Here is an 18,631-nt window from a genome sequence, read left to right on the forward strand (position 1 = left end):
AAATATCATTTAAAATACTATTTGGTAATTCCAATTATCTGCCTTGTGCTGTTGTCTACTAGGTGTTCTGAATTTCAGTGAAATCAGATACCAATTTAAAGATCACTAAAAGCACGAATGCAAGTGGAAAATGCAGCAGACAGCATTTTTCAAAGCAAAATGTTACTGAGGAATTTTAACTTGCAATGCTACAAATTCTGCTAAAAATTAAATTTACTAACAGTGTCAAAGCAATAAAGTTACAGAATACACTGTACATAATAACTGCGTTTTCAGTTGATTTTTTTAAAGTTATAACTCAGATCCCATAACAACAGAATAAACAATATTAACACACAGTACACAGTGCAGAAGGTAAGAGCCAAAGCAAGCAGTTGTCCTTACTGTGTAATTTGAAAGTTAATAATAATAGTAAATAATACACTGCTATGAAGAAAATAATAATCCTGAAGGCTACCGGCATGTGCAAGCAATAACTTCAACGTACTGGTTAAAGCACAGAATATTTCTTGCTAAGATTTCTGATGGTCATATTTCTCATTATTGTACGTGGCATCAAAGTCTTTCTACCTTTTTTTTTTTAGTCACAGAGACAGCTCAGCACCAAAACTTCTCTTCAGATATGCCTTCGAAGAGCCATTCATTGCAGCATCTGCTTTTTAAGACCAAAGCTAGCAGAAGTACTCTACCATCAATCAGGTACACTAGCTGGCTCTATAGCCTACAAAATGATTTGGTAAAATTTACATGTTTCTTGGCTGCTAAATTATGGAGAGTAAAATTGAAGACAACACTGTGGTTACGCTAAAGGAAAAAAGAAAACTGGGAAAGAAATGTTTGATTCTACAGTCAAGTATCTCTTTGACTGATGAAAAATAATGAATAGTGAAAACTAAGTAGGGACAGACAAAAGTCCTCAATTCAACCCTGAAAAACTTTTATTTATTTTTAAATCACTGACTGCAGGACTTTTTGATGAAGGATGCCTCTACAAAGGACAGAAAATCCATCTTTATGAAACCTCAGATGTTGATAGACACATACATCTCTGCAGATTTCTACCACAGAAGCACAGGCTTGTCTTTCTGCATCATCATAAGCAAAATTCTTCAGGAATACTTTTTTTGTTGTTGTAATATGTAATACGTAATGTAATCCACTTATAAGGGAACTTTTGACTGCTTCAAGCTCTCACAGATTCCAATGAAGTGAAAATAAGATGCCTTTTAACAGAAATAAGAAAGCTCTTATAGGACATATTTTAATTAGGCCCTTGGTATTTTGTGCATAACTAGAATGCAATTTTTTATCTTAAGGTTATGGTTTTGATTGGATTGTTAGTATTTTCCTTGAATCATAGAAAAAAGTGTTCTCCTTTGATAAAACAGACAGAGTTCATTCAGGCAGCTGATCTTCACAGTGAACAACAAAATCCCAAATTAAAAGGGCAGTAGTGCCCGTGCTACCTTTGAAGATGTGACCAAGAAGCAGACCTTGACTGAGAGAACATTGTGGATGAGTAAACAACAGCCACCAGTTCACTGGTACATCCAGTATCAACACCAGAATCATACAGGTGTGGCCAAAATTCCTGTCACTGGAAGTCAGGCTTCATGAACAAGCATTACTTAATACCAGCAGCTGCCAGCCCCGTCACTTTAAATGTAAAGGTACACTTAAATTCTAAACCCTTCAGGATTTCTGCTATAACATCAGGTATGTTCAAACATGACAAGGTAGAAGCCCCCTGAAGCTGTAAGTGATTCTATGAGACTAGCTTCTAGTCATTTTAAAGAAAAATTAAGTGCAGGTCATTTGGTTACAGCTGTACAGGTAATTGATCATATTCTTCAACAAGGATTTAACGCAGGACCTACCCTGAGACCAATACTCTATGAGAAATCACTTAAACAGCATTTTATGATGTCACTCCAACTCAAAATTTGAGCCAGACTTGAAAGAGGTTGCTAGTGCCTGCTAAATCAACATAACACATCCTCCACTAGGTTACTAAAATCATGCCTCCCAAACAAAATCCAGACCCAAATCTATCCTTTATTTAAACTCTAGATTTCAGCTTCCCACATCCAACTGGAAGGAGAGATTAGGCATCTGAGCATGTGCAACACAGATGACTGTAACGATTAAAGAGAAGTTCTTCCAAGCCTTCACGTCAGACAAGCTAAACATCAATAGATTTCTCAGATCTTTCAGGTCCAGTCCTGCACAGTTACTCGTGGCAGAAAACATGCTTCACTTGACTGCCTGCAGACTAACACAAGCAAGCTACCAGGGACCTGGTCCTATTCTGCTAGTGGCAGCTACTTGAATTACTGCAAGTTCAGTACACTCGCACATTAAGAAGCTGTGAAATAGAATTACTTCTAGAGTCACCACCAGCCCCTTGTTATCTCAAAGAATAACATATTTTATACGATGTAAATGTTCCATCCTAAAAGTAAATAGGGTTTTGTTTGTTTGTTTTCCACACAAAGGCTGTACTTAGATTACCTCTCTCTTTCTTCAAGCAACATAGCAGATTCGCCATTATCTCATCCTGTAACTTAGCTGTAATCCATAACCACTTCATCTAGACATGAATAACAGGCCTTGATAAACTCTGAAGCTGTGTTCCATCTATGTCATTACGTTGCCTTCCTCATTACTGATTTGAGTTCAATAGCCATCTCTTCCAACCCATTTGTTTCTATCACCCTCAGTTTCTGACTTCACTATAACAATCACTATCCTTATGAAAAGAGATGCAAAGCATCCAGTGTTGGGTCTTGCTGGGATTATCATTAAAATAGACTCCATTCTCTCTGTTTAACAGGGAGGTCATGAATTCTGCTTTCTTCCACATCTTCTGCTGAAGAACTTTTTATTACTTTACCATGCAAATACAGCTCAATTTTCTACATATTCTAAACTTACCCTAGTCAATATTTCAGATCTTAAGTTCTCTTCTTTCTTCTCCTTCCTACCCCCAATTCAGTTACTCAGTTTCTGCTTGTTCTTAAAGCTTTCTAAATTTATTATTCTCTCTCTTATTTATTAATAAGAAGCATATTTATCGGCTTTCCTCCTTTTGTGCTTATAATTTCAGCACCTTCAGTTGCCATCATCCCATATTCGTAATAGTCAGTGTTATCTTTGTATAAAGAACTGTCTGAAACTTCTTGAAAGATGTAACAGTGAAATTAATACTGAAGAAAGCAAATCTAATGAAGACTTGTGAAACAGATAAGGTTTCACATCCCACTTTTATATTTTTACCATGTCAGAAATTAGCCTTACGTGCACTAAAAATTTCAGATTCAGAATAACCTGTACTCAAAATTCAAACAGTATCAATGTTCTTCTACAGACAGAAGATAAACGTAATAACCTCCTCCTTAGTGCACCTCTAGCACTCAAAATTTTCAGCTGTAGGAATGCTGTCAGAAGTATCAAAATCCACAGTAATATGTACAATTTGTAAAGTAAATCCAGAAGACACATACACACCCAAGCTCTAATTGGAAACCACATCCACACAACCAGATTCTTCCACTCACAGCATCCCACAAAAACTGACTCTTCAGCTTTTCTGCATGTATTTGTCTGAGAACATGGATCTGCTCTCCTTCAGCATAGCCAACAGCCTTCACTTGCTGCTTCGGGAGTGAGACAGCCTATTAAATATTTCATAAGGGACTTCTCTGGTTTCAATATATTCTTTTCTACCTTAACTTTCCCTTTCCCCCTTTAATCAGTAAAAGAGTATCTTACAGTAGCAGAATTTGTAATAGTTATCTGCAGCTCAAAAATTAATACCAGACTACTAAATAAGAAAATGTGGCCTGAACAACTGCACTGTGCCAGTCTCAGCTCATTAACAAAAGCTGCCATTAGCTCAATTTGATGTCAGGGATATTCCATAACAAATTTTGTTTGTAACTGTCAAAGCATACTGTACTCTCAGGGAAACTCCGGCACCTCAAAATCCCTCTCAAGATGGCTTCCATTTGGTACTAACCATCCTGCTTTGCAGAAAAGAATCGGTTTTCCCTCATTAGCAACATACCTCTTGCAATTGTGTTAATGGATTTTTGAGAATCATAAATTCAACAGTATTTAAGATATTCTGCTCTTCATTTGTTCAGTTTTGACATGGTATTCCAATACATCAGTAAATAAATCCTCAAAAGAAAGCCACAAGGAAGCTGATAATTTGGGTTAGTTCCTAGAGAGATTTGTTGTACATTGCCAAAGGATGCAGTCAAAAGCAAAAGCAAGCTCTAACAGAGCTGTCAAAGCTGAAAAGATACCATATTTAATATGGTAGGCCACCGTAAGAGCTGCAGAGCAGGAGATAACAGCTCTGTGAAGCACAAACCTGAAAGCTTGTCAAAGAAAATTTTTATTATGCAAAGTAGTTAACTGTGATATAAAATCTTACACATACTAAAAAATATCACTTTATCCTGTCAATACATTGTATACTACTTACCAACCTTTGATAAGACTTTATGAGGTCCCTTTGCAAAATAGCATGGAAATAAAAAATTGTGATTGAGAAAAAATGGACATAAAAATAAGTTCTTTGTTACCACCTTCAAGATTTTCTATACATGATTTCATACATCAGTATGTCTGTGCTTAGCTGAAAATGTAAACAATTTTGGCTGTAATTTCTTAATGTCTAATTTCAGGTAATTAAGTCTTAACTAGGTGTGAAACTTCCATGTGTAGGCATTTCTAGGTTGTTTAAAACATCATGTTTAGGCTCTTCTCAGTATCTGTAGCATTTGCACATAAATCTAAAAATCAAGTAAGCATTTAATAACATATTTAATGAACTACTCTGCAGAAATGTCTGAAAAGATGCCAAGCTGAAAGCATCTTTCCTAGACAAACTAAGATTAGAACTCACATTTTCCTCCATTTTTTTTCCACTTGTCAGCACTGCAGTGAAGGGTTACATTCTACTTAGGTGAACTATTAAATCTTGCAGAATCTTGTACTTTGATGCACATAATTCCCAGAACCATAGTAGGATACTATCAACATTATTATACTGCTGTTGATTTTCTAATTGAACTTAATCTATATTACCCATTTGAAAAGAATTTTCAAGAATCAAAAAACTGAGTTACTCCACAGCTTACAGACCCTTTTCCAAGAAGCAGACTATTGCATGTGAAACAGTGTTACTGAAATTAATACTATAAATTATTGAAACGTCTATGTTATTTAAATCATAGCACTTAGTTCTATGGAAAACATGAATTACATGCCAAATAAGCCTATGAAGAAGAAAGTAATGGAGATGCTCATTGTAATACATCTCCTTCTCTGAACTGCCAAAGACTGACTTCTTTAAAACCTGTAGAAAGGATCCTGTCTGCAGTTGCCTATCACGTGGGCCCATCAACTGGTTTAAAAGGACCACAATGACCATCTAGTTTCAATCCCCCTGCTATGTGCAGGGTCACCAACCACCGGACCAGGCTGCCCAGAGCCACAACCAGCCTGGCCTTGAATGCCTCCAGGGATGGGGCATCCACAACCTCCTTGGGCAACCTGTTCCCATGTGTCACCATGCTCTGTGTGGAAAAATTCCTCCTAATCTCTAACCTAAACCTCTCCTGTCTCAGTTTAAAAACATTCCCCCTTGTCCTATCACTGTCCATCCATGTAAACAGCTGTTCCCCCTCCTGTTTTTACACTCCCTTCAAGTACTGGAAAGCCACAATGAGGTCTCCCCAGAGCCTTCTCTCCTCCAAGCTAAACAAGCCCAGTTCCCTCAACCTTTCTTCATAGGAGAGGTGCTCCAGCCCTCTGATCATCTCAGTGGCCCTCCTCTGGACCTGCTCCAAGAGCTCTGCATCTTTCTTGCATTGGGGGCCCCAGCCCTGGATGCAGCACTGCAGATGGGGCCACACAAGAGCTGAGTAGAGGGGGAGAATCACCTCCCTCTCCCTGTTGGCCACTCCTCTTCTAATGCAGCCCAGAACACAGTTGGCCTTCCAGAATGCAAGCACACACTGCTGGTTCATGTCCAGCTTCTCATCCACCAGAATCCCCAAGTCCTTTTCTGCAGGGCTGCTCTCAAGGAGTTCTTCCCCCAGTTTGTATAAACACCTGGGGCTGCTCTGACCCAAGTGCAACAGCTTATACTTGGCCTTGCTGAACCTCCTTAGGTTCACATGGGCACACTTCTCCAGCCTGTCCAGGTCCCTCTGGATGGCTTCCCTTCCCTCCAGTGTATTGATCACACTGCTCAGCTTGGTATCATCTGCAGACTTGCTGAGGGTGCACTCAATGCCATTGTTTGTGTCACTGATGAAGATGTTGAAGGGCACTTGTCCCAAGACTGACCCCTGAGGGACACTGCTTGTGACCAGCCTCCACCCTGACACAAAGCCTTTGATCACCCGAGGAAACGGCCACAAGTTGTATCAGAAGAGGTTTATACTGGACATACGAAGGAACTTTTTTTCTCAGAGAGTGGTCAGGCACTGGAATAGCCTGCCCAGGGAGGTGGTAGAGTCGGCATCACTGGCAGTGTTCAAGAAGCGTCTGGATAGGGAGCTAGGAGATATGGTTTAGGGGTTTTCTGTAGGTATGGTAAAGGGAGGACAGTTGGACTAGATGATCATGTAGGTCCTTTCCAACCTTGTTATTCTATAATTCTATGATCACAATCAGCCAACCAATTCTTAAGCCACCAAACAGTCCATCCTTCAAATCCACACCTCTCCATGTTAGAGAGAATGATGTGGTGAAGGACCATGTAAAAGGCTTTGCAGAAGTCCAGGCAGATGACATCAATCACCCTTCCCCCGTCCACCGAAGACGTCACTCCATCATAGAAGGCCAACAGATTGGTCAGGCAAGATCTGCCCTTGGTGAAGCCATGCTGACTGTCTCAAAACACCTCTGTGCCTTAGTATAGGTTCTAGGAGGATCTGCTCCATGATCTTCCCAGTCACCAAGGTAGTTCCCTGCGTCTTCTTTTCACCCTTTCTTGAAAATNGAGAATGATGTGGTGAAGGACCATGTAAAAGGCTTTGCAGAAGTCCTGGTAGATGACATCTACTGCCCTTCCCCCACCCACCGAAGCCATCACTCTATCATAGAAGGCCACCAGATCAGTCAGGCAAGATTTGCCCCTTCTGGCTGTCTTGAATCACCTCTTTGTCTCATATGTGCCTTAGTATAGGTTCTAGGAGGATCTGCTCCATGATCTTCCCAGTCACCAAGGTAGTTCCCTGCGTCTTCTTTTCACCCTTTCTTGAAAATGGGAGTAATGTTTCCCTTTTTCCAGTCACTGGGGATTTCACCAGTCATGATTTTTCAGATATGATGGAGAGCAGCTCAGCAACCACGTCAGCCATCTCTCTCAGAACCCCAGGATGAGTATCATTTGGACCCATAGACTTACACACATTCAATTTCCTGAGGAGGTCTCAGACTTGTTCTGCTGTTACAGAGCAACAGAATCCGCTCCCCACACCCTCACCTAGAGGCACAGGGTTCTGGCAGACCTGGGAAGCCTGAGGCAAAGCACTCACTGAGTAATATCAGCTTTCTATGTCTGAGGAAGGCACCTCCCCATTACCTCTCACTGGAGGGGGAACTTGGCCTGTCTCCTCCTGCCTGTGCACTTGCAGAACCCCTTGTTATCTTTCACATCCCTCGCCAAGTTCAGCTCCATCCACACCTTGGCTTTCCTAATCATATCTCTACACACACGGACAACAGCCCTGCATTCCTCCCAGGCTACACAACCCTGCTTCCACTTCCTGTACATTTCCCTCTTTTCTCTCAGTTTAAGCTGCAGATCCTTGCACAGCCTCGATGATCACCTGCCTTCCCTGCCTGACTTCTGCTGGGGGATGGAGAGCCTCTGCACTCTCCAAAGGGTGTCATTAATGAGATGCCAGATCTGTTCCATACCCGTGCCCTTAAGAACAGTTTTCCAGGGGAAACTGTGGGTTGAATGTAGGTGCCAGGCTTTACCCATTTTTAAGTGTGTGGAAATAAAGAAATGTATGCATATGTAAAAAAAAAACAAACCAAACTCAGGTCTGAAAAAATACGAGCAGAGAATGATGGCACTTTCAGTACTCTACTAGGTAGACATAAGCAGTCAAGTGGTATTTGTGGTTTTCCCATGAGTCTGCTTGAAGATGAATAAGCACTCTTAGATTTCAACATCACCTGTTTAGCTTCTTCTGATTTTACTTAGAGGCCTCCTGCAAATACAGATTTGAAATTGGCTAGAGTTTTCCCATTAAGAGTTCGATTCCTTCAAAAAATGCAGTATCTTTTGTGACTTTGGTGTTTCTTCTCATAATCGTAACACAGCATCTTCCGGTGAACAATAACCATATGCTCACTGACAACACCTTTGTTGCTGGAGTTTCTTGAACAGTCTGCAACAACAAAACTTGCATGGGCCACAACTCCTCTGGGCAGCCTGTTTCATGGCCTCACTAGTCTCAATGAAAAACCTCCCCATCATCTAATTTAAATCTGGTTTTTGTTTAAAGTCATTTCCCCTTGTCCTATCACTACCTACTTGTGTAAAAAGTTGTTTTCCCTCCTGTTTATGATGAGCTCTTTAAGTATTGGAAGGTCACAATGTGGTGACACTGGTTACACTGGTGTATTCTGTAATCTACAGGCTCAAATATGAAGTTGCCTTCATATTTTAATATATTCTGTGGAACTGCTATTCACAGAAACAGTTTCTAGCCAGGTGTTGAGTGTTGCAATATACTGTAAAATTGGGTCTTTCGTCCTTTTTCCTCTCCAGCTACCACTTTGCAATCCAGAACATAAGAATGTAGTGAAGGTGAAGACATCTATGCCACCATCACACTCCATTCAATGGAAACAGAAGATCCCAAAGTCCAGAGCTATAACAAATATAGGAAGATGCCTCCAGCCACACACTCCACTCGTCCCCAGGCTAACAGGATTCTTGTACAAGTAAATTGGAAGCTTATTTAAAAATAGTGAAAGCATTACTGTTCCATTTACTTGAAAACAAATTGTACATCCTCTCAAGATGTAGTTAAAGTTCTAAGATCAGGATTAAATACCAGTTATCAAAGAACACCAAAAGTGGAAAGATTAAAGCTATTTTCTGTTTCTATTAAGACAATATTTTGATGCAACTTAAAAAAATAAAAATAAAAAAAATCTGTGCGATTTGTCTTGTTTTTTCTTTGTATAGTTTGCTTTCCTCTTGAAAATCCATATAATCAGTCAAGAAAATTACAGTGATACTACTCAACCTACACCAACAGGCAACATAGGAAGGTTATTTAAAGAATAATTCCAATGTTAATACAGACAGAATTTCCACTGTCCTATTAAATTTGTAAGATATTAACCAAACAGAAGTCTTGCTATTACTCAGTGTTGGTAGAATTGGTATAGGTTCTGCTGTATACATTTCAAAACAGGCTGTAGGTCTTGAAAAACTAAATAGGCGACCACAAAAGCAGCTCAGATGAATAAATAGGCATATATACAGTAATAACAATGAAAATTTCTGGTTCAGCCTCAGGTACAACATAATGAGCTGGTAACTTACACTTTAATGTTCAATACTGGTACAGTAAGTCAACTGCAATAAGACTATAATGACCTCAGGAAAACATACAAGCCAAAAAAACCCCAACTTAAATACATACATACCTTCACTACAAAATGGTCTTTTGATGCCAGAGAAATTCACAGTCTCATGCAGTGTTTTCTCCTCTTGACAGTATTCACAGTACGTAACTATACAGTGCAGTTTCTTATAATCATCAGAACATGCTCTGCTGCAGAACTGATACACTTTATTCTAAACACAAAATTACAAAGCATCACAAAGAGGGTTAACATGAAATCTTAAGATCTGGTAAGTGCAACTGCAAATTTTTACATGCTGTGTAAATGAACGTGAAAGCATGCAATTAGGGCATGGCTTCTAATGCTAACAATGAGAAATGCTTGCTCAAATGCTACAAACAGTCATCAATTCATATGAAAATGCTAAACAGAAAAATATGGCAGTCGCTCTGAGCATATTCTCTTCTGATACTTCCATTTACAGAGCAGCGTAACAGTCTATTTACACGGCTATTCACTACAATAACTAAAGACAAAAGTAGGTTACAAATTTTCAGCCGAGGTGAAAAATTACACTTTTCTTTGAATTCCACAGATGTGCTTTTATTTGTTACACAAACAAATAATATGGATAACATGTTATCCAAACCAAAGTTGGATTACATTCTACAGATCCATTCTACAGATTTTATTAACTTAAAAGTCTCTGTGCTTTATAAAATAGAAAAAACATAATGCATTTACAGGTTTAAACTTTTGTAAACATTTCACTGTACTAAAAATAATAGGGGAAAAAACCTTACCTCCCATTCTAGCACTTCTGGCTTTGAACAGAAAGAACTCTTGCAATAATTGCATTTCAACTGAATATCACCAGGAGACACAAACTGACCGTTTGTTGAAGACTGATCACTGAGAGCCTGAAAAACAAAAACATACACATATACATCACTAAAATTAAAGTTACTTTGAAAATGCATGTTTTGATCAAGCCTACACTGTTTGAAGTTTACAGATAAGCACAGGAGCATTTCTAGGCAAAAGCACAGCAGGTTAGTCTTCTTCCTTTTTCTCGTCACCTTAGATTTTCCACACTTGAACCTTTACACTTGCATTTTAGGTCATATTTCTTTTATCTTATGTTTCTCTGTCTGCTATTTGAGGGAAAACAACAACAACTACAACAAACCCCACTGTCCCCAAAGTGAACATCTGTTAATCACAAAACGATTGCCCTATTTTGGTCAAAGAATTTCAGACAAAGACCTACAAAAATATTTTCAAATCCAAACCAGACCAAAGCAGATAATCACTACTTTCCCTAATATTATCACTTTTTAAAAATCATTTTAAAGTAACAGGCTATTAGTGATAAAACTGTAACTACTCAGATATGTCAGAACTAGCTCATATTCCTACTTGGCTTCAGTGACCATGGCTGGAAGACACAATCCTTCAAACAGACAGGCCCTGAACAATTATGGGTTTTTCAGATTGAGAGAAATACTGTAGATTTCATATGTAGGAATAAGAATTTAATTTTGTAACTTGACAATTCACTTTGCGCATTTCTGCAGCAATCATTAGGTAGAGAACTCTATAGCATAAATAGCCTTCCAGCAGGTCTTACATATACTTCCCAGACAATCTTTCTTACCTCCCTACATCAACCAACAACTGGCATGTTGCTCATTGAGCATTCAAGACAAGGTTTTAGTGATCACGTACACCTAAAAAATCCAGAGTACAAATCTCTCATACACATCTTCTCTGCAAGTTTTCCCATACCACTCCCAACAAGACATCTATTAAAAAACGAAATCTCACTACACGCATTTGTTGCTTCCTCTCCACTTTGTACTACTGAAAACATGAGAGACTTCTGCGAAGTCACAAAGGCATTCTGAGGTCAAGGTCCAACCTGTGTATTTGTGCCTTTGCAGGCTTCCTCACAAAGCAAATGTCATTCTCAACACAGGCTGTCATGTGGATTACGGAATCGCAATGAAAATCCTGTAAGTTCTGGTTGAAAACTAAGAGAAATCACAAAGCAAATATACCTACTGTATCCAGTTGAAAAACTAAAGCTGAAGATATGAGAATCACCAAGTTTTAGGCTGTTTTAAGTATTTTAGACTGTTTTAAATATTCCTTAAACAGTCTAAAGAATAAATATAAAATATAGTATCTTACAAAACCAGATAAAATCTGAGTGATTAAGTATGGTTCTAAAATAACGTGTGGGTTGGATTGTTTTGTGTTTTGTTTTTTAATCATAAACACAATATTTATTTATTTAAGAGATCAGTAAAGGACTAAATACACGACTGACCATTCTTAAACAAGCAAAAGTAATCGTTAAACCAAGAGTTAAATCACAACGTGATTTAGTATGCCTCCATAAAGTTCCTATTGCATTGCTTGCAATTAAGGACTGTTTCTGCATAGTGTTTTAATGAGTCAAGATGGCAATCATGTAGTATTTTCACCATCCTGTCTTCCCCCTGAATTACAAGGTACCTGGAACAGAGATTATCTTTAGGGATTATCTGGAAGCATTATTACACACACAGAAGCACTGAGGTAGTAAATTCATTAAAATCTTTCTCAGATGTCCCTGACAAGGAAGACTTCATCGATGTTATGCTTTATCTAATACATACTTGAAATCATATCCGTGTATGTATGTACGTCCTTGAATACAATGTTAAATTCCTGTCCTGAACATAAAGGGCATGCAAAGAGCCAAGCAAAACTAAATATCACTGCACAGCCCTTTTCAGGCTTCAAGACAACCACTATTAACTGTTGTAAGACGTCAAATCACAACACAAGGCAGACACTGCACAGGAGTGTTCTGAGAAGACCAGTACAGCAGTACAGCTTCTGGCCTGCCCCTGCCACTCCATTCACCCCAATGGTAAGTGACAGAAGGGTTATTCTTGCTCACGGCAATGCAAAATCAAACTATGGAAACATTTATGTACGTAATTGTATACGCTACGCAGAAGGTATAGTATGCAGTCTAACTGCAGTCACTTTCTTTCTCCAGTTCAAGTAAAAGAACTTTTGAAAGAATCAAACTGTTCATTAACATGAAAAAGCAGCAAAAAAACACAAGAAATCTTTTACGCAGAAGAATAAGGTAACCCATTAAGACTACACACAAGCACATTTAGATACTAGAAGTTGAATAGGGAAGGAACCAAACACCTTCCTTACCCTCACACACATGATCCTTCCAAGCTCAGCATGGAACCCTCAATTATTTTTATCACAATCAGATTTAGAACATTATTTCTATAACATGCATGCTAAGCATCAGCAACATGCTTCCACTTCAACAAGTTCTTTTTTGAGAGAGAGGAAGATACAGTGAGAGAAATATAAGGAGCGCAAGGAAGAGTGCTTGCAGCCATCACCATGATGGTAATAGAGAGCATGACCCAACTATGAAAATCCAGAGTGAGCAACCAGCTATACACACGCATACATACAAAAAAGTACTTTTAATTCTTCCACATAATTGTTCTACAATTCTTCATATGCATTCACAAACTGAAAAATAAGTTTTAGCAAGAATTTTCTGAAAACTTCCTAAGTTTTGATAAGATAGCTTGTTTTCAAGGCATTTAGACTTCTACTTTTGTAAGGCATTTGTACTAAGCCTCCATGTTCACAAGAAACAAATTAGCAATGTTATGCTTCCTTAAGAGACAAGTTCAGTACAAGATCTTGAACTGACCCAGTAAAGTTACTGACAGCAAAACTGGGTTATAACAACACAACTTTGGAGCAGTTCTGCTCCTTGCTCTCCAACACCATCCTCCAACAGGAGCACAAAGAGCAAGATACAGTCACACTATTCTACTGCCAACTACTTAACAGCAATCACATCAGACAGATTACTGTCCTCTTCTTTACACTCTTTATTACAGAAATTAATGCTATTGCAAGCTGTCTGCATGGAGGGAAACACAGATCTGGATATAAGCTGCACAACAAGCAGTTTGGCTAAATCTGCAAGTACTTTAATAGATTAGAGCAACAATTAGCTAGAAACATAAAGTTATTCATAAGATAAAATAACCACTCCTAGAACACTGCAGCCAAAATTAGGAATATAAACATTCAGATACATCTGTAAACCAAAAAGACAATAAGCCTTTGCAGAAGGGAGGCACAGACCTTGAACAGCAATTACTTTGCTTTGAAAAGGATAACTCCTAACAGATTGAAGACTACAGAAAAAATAGCACAGTAAGAAAAGTGGATTAATATTATACCAGAAATATAAAACACAATTAATCCACATTATTAAACAATGAGAAGTATCGAGAATCATAACGTATCAGTTATTTTTTTCAAAAAATCATTGGAGAGAGTACTACAGCATGTCTGAAGGTATGAACTAAACTTAGATTCAGCCCCCACTGTGTCTGATACTTAAGTATCAAACTTCCCATGGGAACACATTCAAAGGTCATATCATACTATATAATCCCATTTCCACCTAAATACTAAATGAACAGAAGAAGCTCTTCTCATACGATCAATTCTCATCTAAACGTAAACACATTTTGTTCTTCTAGATAATGGATACATGGAACCTATCAAAAGTTAGAGTCTGATAGACCATCTTTCTGCCCTTGGTCTTACTGAGAACTTATAGACTGTACAACTGTTACTAACTAAACTCCACTACAACATTAGAGAGACAATACATAGTGCTGAAGCATTACAAAGGTCTCAGTAAGATCAAGAACCCACAATACTTCAAGAGATCTGCATTACATTCAATAATGTTGCCAAATGCAGATTTCTCTACAAATCTAAGAAGGCCCAGGCTGCATTTGCCATTTGCTACATTAATTTTCTTATTCAAATAACACAAAGTTTTCAAACTGAGAGCTCTTTGGTCTGAAATCAATTGTAAGACCCCAAAGAATGAAAAAGAGGTTGAAAGAGTGTAACTAATTTGTCTTTACATCCTAAGAATATAAGAACAGTGCTCCATGACAGAAGTTAAGGGAGCAATTAAGAGACTGGTTTGCAGAAAACTCCAAAACTTAATGACAAGTGGGAAACCTCTGTACGGGTGTAACCCTCTCTTCGCAAGATGAACAATTATCATTCACACACCATATATTGTTTTTACATACAGAAGATTGAAACAGTGTCTTTGAACTGTTCCTTGATATCCTAGAGATTAATCATTACAATGCGTTCTTACATATACTTTAAATTATATTTAAACAGGATACTTTGAAAAAACACAGCAGCCTCTTACAGTTTGCTTATCATTAGGCTTGCAACACCTCAGTTTCTGGACATCATTTAAACAGCTGTTTAAGAAGTCTGAATAACTTCGATCCTACCTTCCATTTCAGAGAGTCATTATTCCTGATGCCACACACCTCTGTTAGCAAAATATATACATATTGTTCAACATGAGAATTCTGTGACTGCAGTTGGCAGAGATGAGATGAAATTTGTTAACTATCAATGCGCAATAGCAAAACTCACCTCCACAGAGAGGCTGTAGTGGGAAAAATAAGGTGGGAAGTAGTACTAGGTTGTATTCTCTTATAGCATTGAGGAGAAATGCATTATTAAGATATTAGCCAGTGTTATTACAAAACAGAAATTTCAAAAGAAATTGTTATGAGCCATAAGCATCTATGTTAATCAAAAGTCATAAACATGTATATAAAAGCAAATTAGTTTAATGTGCAAATACTTAACACAAACACAGGTACACAAATATTAAGGGAGGAAAATATTTAACACAACAGCTAACCTGAAATTTAGCTACACAACTGGAACTGCAAAAGTTGTACAGTTTTCCATCAGGCATTGAGGCTTGATACTGAGGTAAAGAGTTTCGTTTACAAAAGTGGCAAATAATTTCCATACCTAAAAGAAAAACGTAGTTTACAAACAAAATTAATACAAAACAGGAATGCAAGAAATACTGGGTTGCAGGTCAGCTTTTCAATGTAAAAAGCTAATTTTCTGTTTTCCAGTCAGCTTCTAAGTCACATAACATAAATCTCAGAGAATATTTTTTTGGCTGAATTCTTCCATTAAAACTCAGCACTGAATGTGAAGCAGTACCACCTTCTATCAAACCCAGTAGAGCACAGTGAGCTTAGGAGTCTGATGAACCGAGATTAGGTCTCCTTTATGTATTGAAGAACACAAACGTTAAACTTACTTATCCATTTCTTTCACCCAGGTTCAAAATCTTTCTCGAGAATATCTACACACATTATAAATACTTCCATCCTTCACCAAGAGACAACTGCTTTAGGAGATAAAATAGAGTGACCCCAAGACAAAAAAAATATATTAATTTACAAGCATGGTAGCTGCACTGTCATTCTGTGGCAGACCAGAACAAACTGCATCTCAACCTTGTTCTACCCAGAAGCCTTAAAACTGCTGAAGAGCTCCGGAAATCATGCAACAAGGTCAGTGAGGAGAAGTATCTTCCACGGGTTCCTCTACTAGTGTTAAATATAACACCATCTTTTTATAAAATCTACATTTAAAACCTGAAGTCACTAAGCATCTTCACAGAATCATTCTAGAACAAGATAACCCACTCCCACTGTTCAAACAACAACAACAAAAATCCAGTCTGCACTTATCAGTGATGAAAATCTATCATCCTTGTCACTTACTTTGTGATTCTGCATGTTTTGATTTGTGTGTGTTCATGCATGCAGTTGAGCAGTATGGCTCCAAATATCCATTAGGTCCTATGCACTGTGTCATGTCAAAAAACCTGCACTGAGCTCTGCAGCCAGTACAAGATGTTAATTTGCCATATTTCTAAAACATAAAACAAAGCAAAACAATTCATTAGTTAAAACTATGTTTGGCTTTTAGTTTTACATTTTAGTATAACAAATACAGAGGAAAACTTATTTACTTCTGCAGTTCTCTGCCCCATCAGAACCTCCCTACATTAAACTGACTCTCACAGTCACCTTCTCAAGTGCAGTTGGCGCTATCATTGGGTCTTTCCCTCCTGGAGGGAAAATGGTTAAATTTCTGTGTAAAAACAAAAAACAAACACAAAGTCTGAAAAAACAAAACAATAAAATAACCACCCGCTACCTACAAACTGTGACCTGCGACAGAAGAGTACAAGTTCTGATGAGTCACAGAGTTTGAAGCAACAGCTTCTCTCTCCTTGCTGGTGGGACAATGATTGCATGGCAAGAAATAACATGACATGATGTAAATAACAGTTATAAACCTGTGCAAAAAGCATTCTATTCTTTACCCAAACACCCTTAATATTACTGAGTAGGAGTTACTTGAAGAAGCTGCTTAATAAAAGCACCCACTGGAGAACTTTTCTAACTTCCACAGTCTTTTAGTTCTGGTCTGCCACACAGAAAATAAATACTGCAGAGTCGCTGCACTCCTCATTCGACCCATCGAGGAACTGCAACTCCACACACCCCACAGTACACTGAATTCTGGCATCTCCCAATAGGAAGTTCTCCACAGAAAGGAACAAATGCTCTGCAAAAGGCAAAGAAAAATACTACCAACACCTATCTAAACACCTTCCTTGGTCAGAGAACTCCTAATTCAAACTACAATGAGTCATATCAGACAGACAGACAGCTTATTGAGTGTTAGGAAATACTCCACAGACACTTCTTCCATGGAGTGGGTGTAGCACCTTGCAGAGAACAACACAATTCCAAGATACTACGGCAACTTCAAAATTTGCACATGCCACTTAAATGAAACTTTTACTGTGATTTCCTCCTAAAAGGAGTCTGCACACAGATATCAAGCTTCTATCTATAGGAGAGTACTTTACACTGTTCCAGTATCCTGACTCCACATCTTGCTTTAATTTTTTGTCTTTAAAAATATACCCAACCCGGTACCTGAAAATCCTTTTCATTAGCCACAATACTGGAAAAATTCATACTAGATGCCAAGATCAAAATGCAGCCATTGACCTACAAACTGAAGCTCTTCTGCCAATACACACTTATCTCATCTGGCTTTAAGAGTCAAAGCTGGAAATTAGGAATACTTTAGGCTATGTCAGTGAGAATACAGGTGATCACACTTCACATCCAACTTCACTTCTTTGAAAAAGTTCAATGAAAAACGACCATCAGAAACCTACATGCACATATAGCCCTAGTATTTCTACAACACCACAAAATACAAATCTAGAAGTCCTGGTGGAAATATGATGACACAGCTTAACAAACAGCATTCAGCAATATAACCAGAAAACAACACAGAGTTAAGTGGAACCTTCACAAGTTTTTAGTCTGAAATAAAAATCAAACATGCTATAAAAGATGGCAAGACAAAAATACTTTAAAGAAGAAATTACGGTAAGCTGCTTAGTGTTTACTATACTTCGGCCATCATCTCATTTAAGCTGAACTTCATGTATTTTTATCACTGTTGACAGCATTCCTTAAACTTCTAAGTTTGAATATAAAAATTATTCAAAAAAACCAAACAGATCAATGCTGTTAAAGAAATTCAAGTTCATCTGAAGCTGTTCATCGATCAGCATTATACAGCTGCACTGAAAATATATTTTAACAGTCCTACACAAAGGCTTCCCCATTTACGTCTCACGGTTCACAGGTACCGTTACATTTGTACTCTCACATTCATCACAATAGGTTGCCTTTCATCTCTGAGAATCTGTAACATTACTTTCACCCTGTAGGAGTACAATTTGAGAACCCTTTCTCTAAAAGCATTCTCAAAGCTGCAATAAGCAGACAATTCACTAAAGCTAAGAAGAATCACATAAGCACATAGAAGATTCCTGAAGCATGTTTCTGATCCAGAAGCAAGACAAATGATAATGACAGACTAACAGTACCAAGAGCAGTATTTTGAAGGGCATTACAAATCAACTGTTTGTTGCGTTTGTTGTCCTTTTTAAGGTAAGAATTCACTTAAGTTCAACAGAAAGATACAGAAGACAAACAAAAGGGGATGGCTCTTCTCA

At 38.1% G+C, this 18,631-nt stretch overlaps 1 protein-coding gene across 10 annotated transcripts in view; it reads right to left on the bottom strand.

Annotated features, from left to right (window-relative positions):
• Positions 1–18,631, bottom strand: part of ZMYM2 (zinc finger MYM-type containing 2) — an 88,072-nt gene that overhangs the window by 25,033 nt on the left and 44,408 nt on the right. For 9 of the 10 annotated variants that reach the window (XR_004305974.1, XM_015852176.2, XM_015852181.2 and 6 more), the window contains 4 exons: positions 16,302–16,452; positions 15,416–15,531; positions 10,419–10,535; positions 9,697–9,847 (listed from right to left, as the gene is read on the bottom strand). Coding sequence is in view for 9 of the 10 variants with exons in the window: in XM_015852176.2 (XP_015707662.1) it covers positions 9,697–9,847; positions 10,419–10,535; positions 15,416–15,531; positions 16,302–16,452 (535 nt within the window). In the remaining variant the exon portion in view is untranslated. The remainder of the gene's footprint in view (positions 1–9,696; positions 9,848–10,418; positions 10,536–15,415; positions 15,532–16,301; positions 16,453–18,631) is intronic. The other variant, XM_015852185.2, reaches the window with a different exon arrangement.

Source organism: Coturnix japonica, chromosome 1 (genome assembly GCF_001577835.2).
Source record: "Coturnix japonica isolate 7356 chromosome 1, Coturnix japonica 2.1, whole genome shotgun sequence".
Lineage (NCBI taxonomy): Eukaryota > Metazoa > Chordata > Aves > Galliformes > Phasianidae > Coturnix > Coturnix japonica.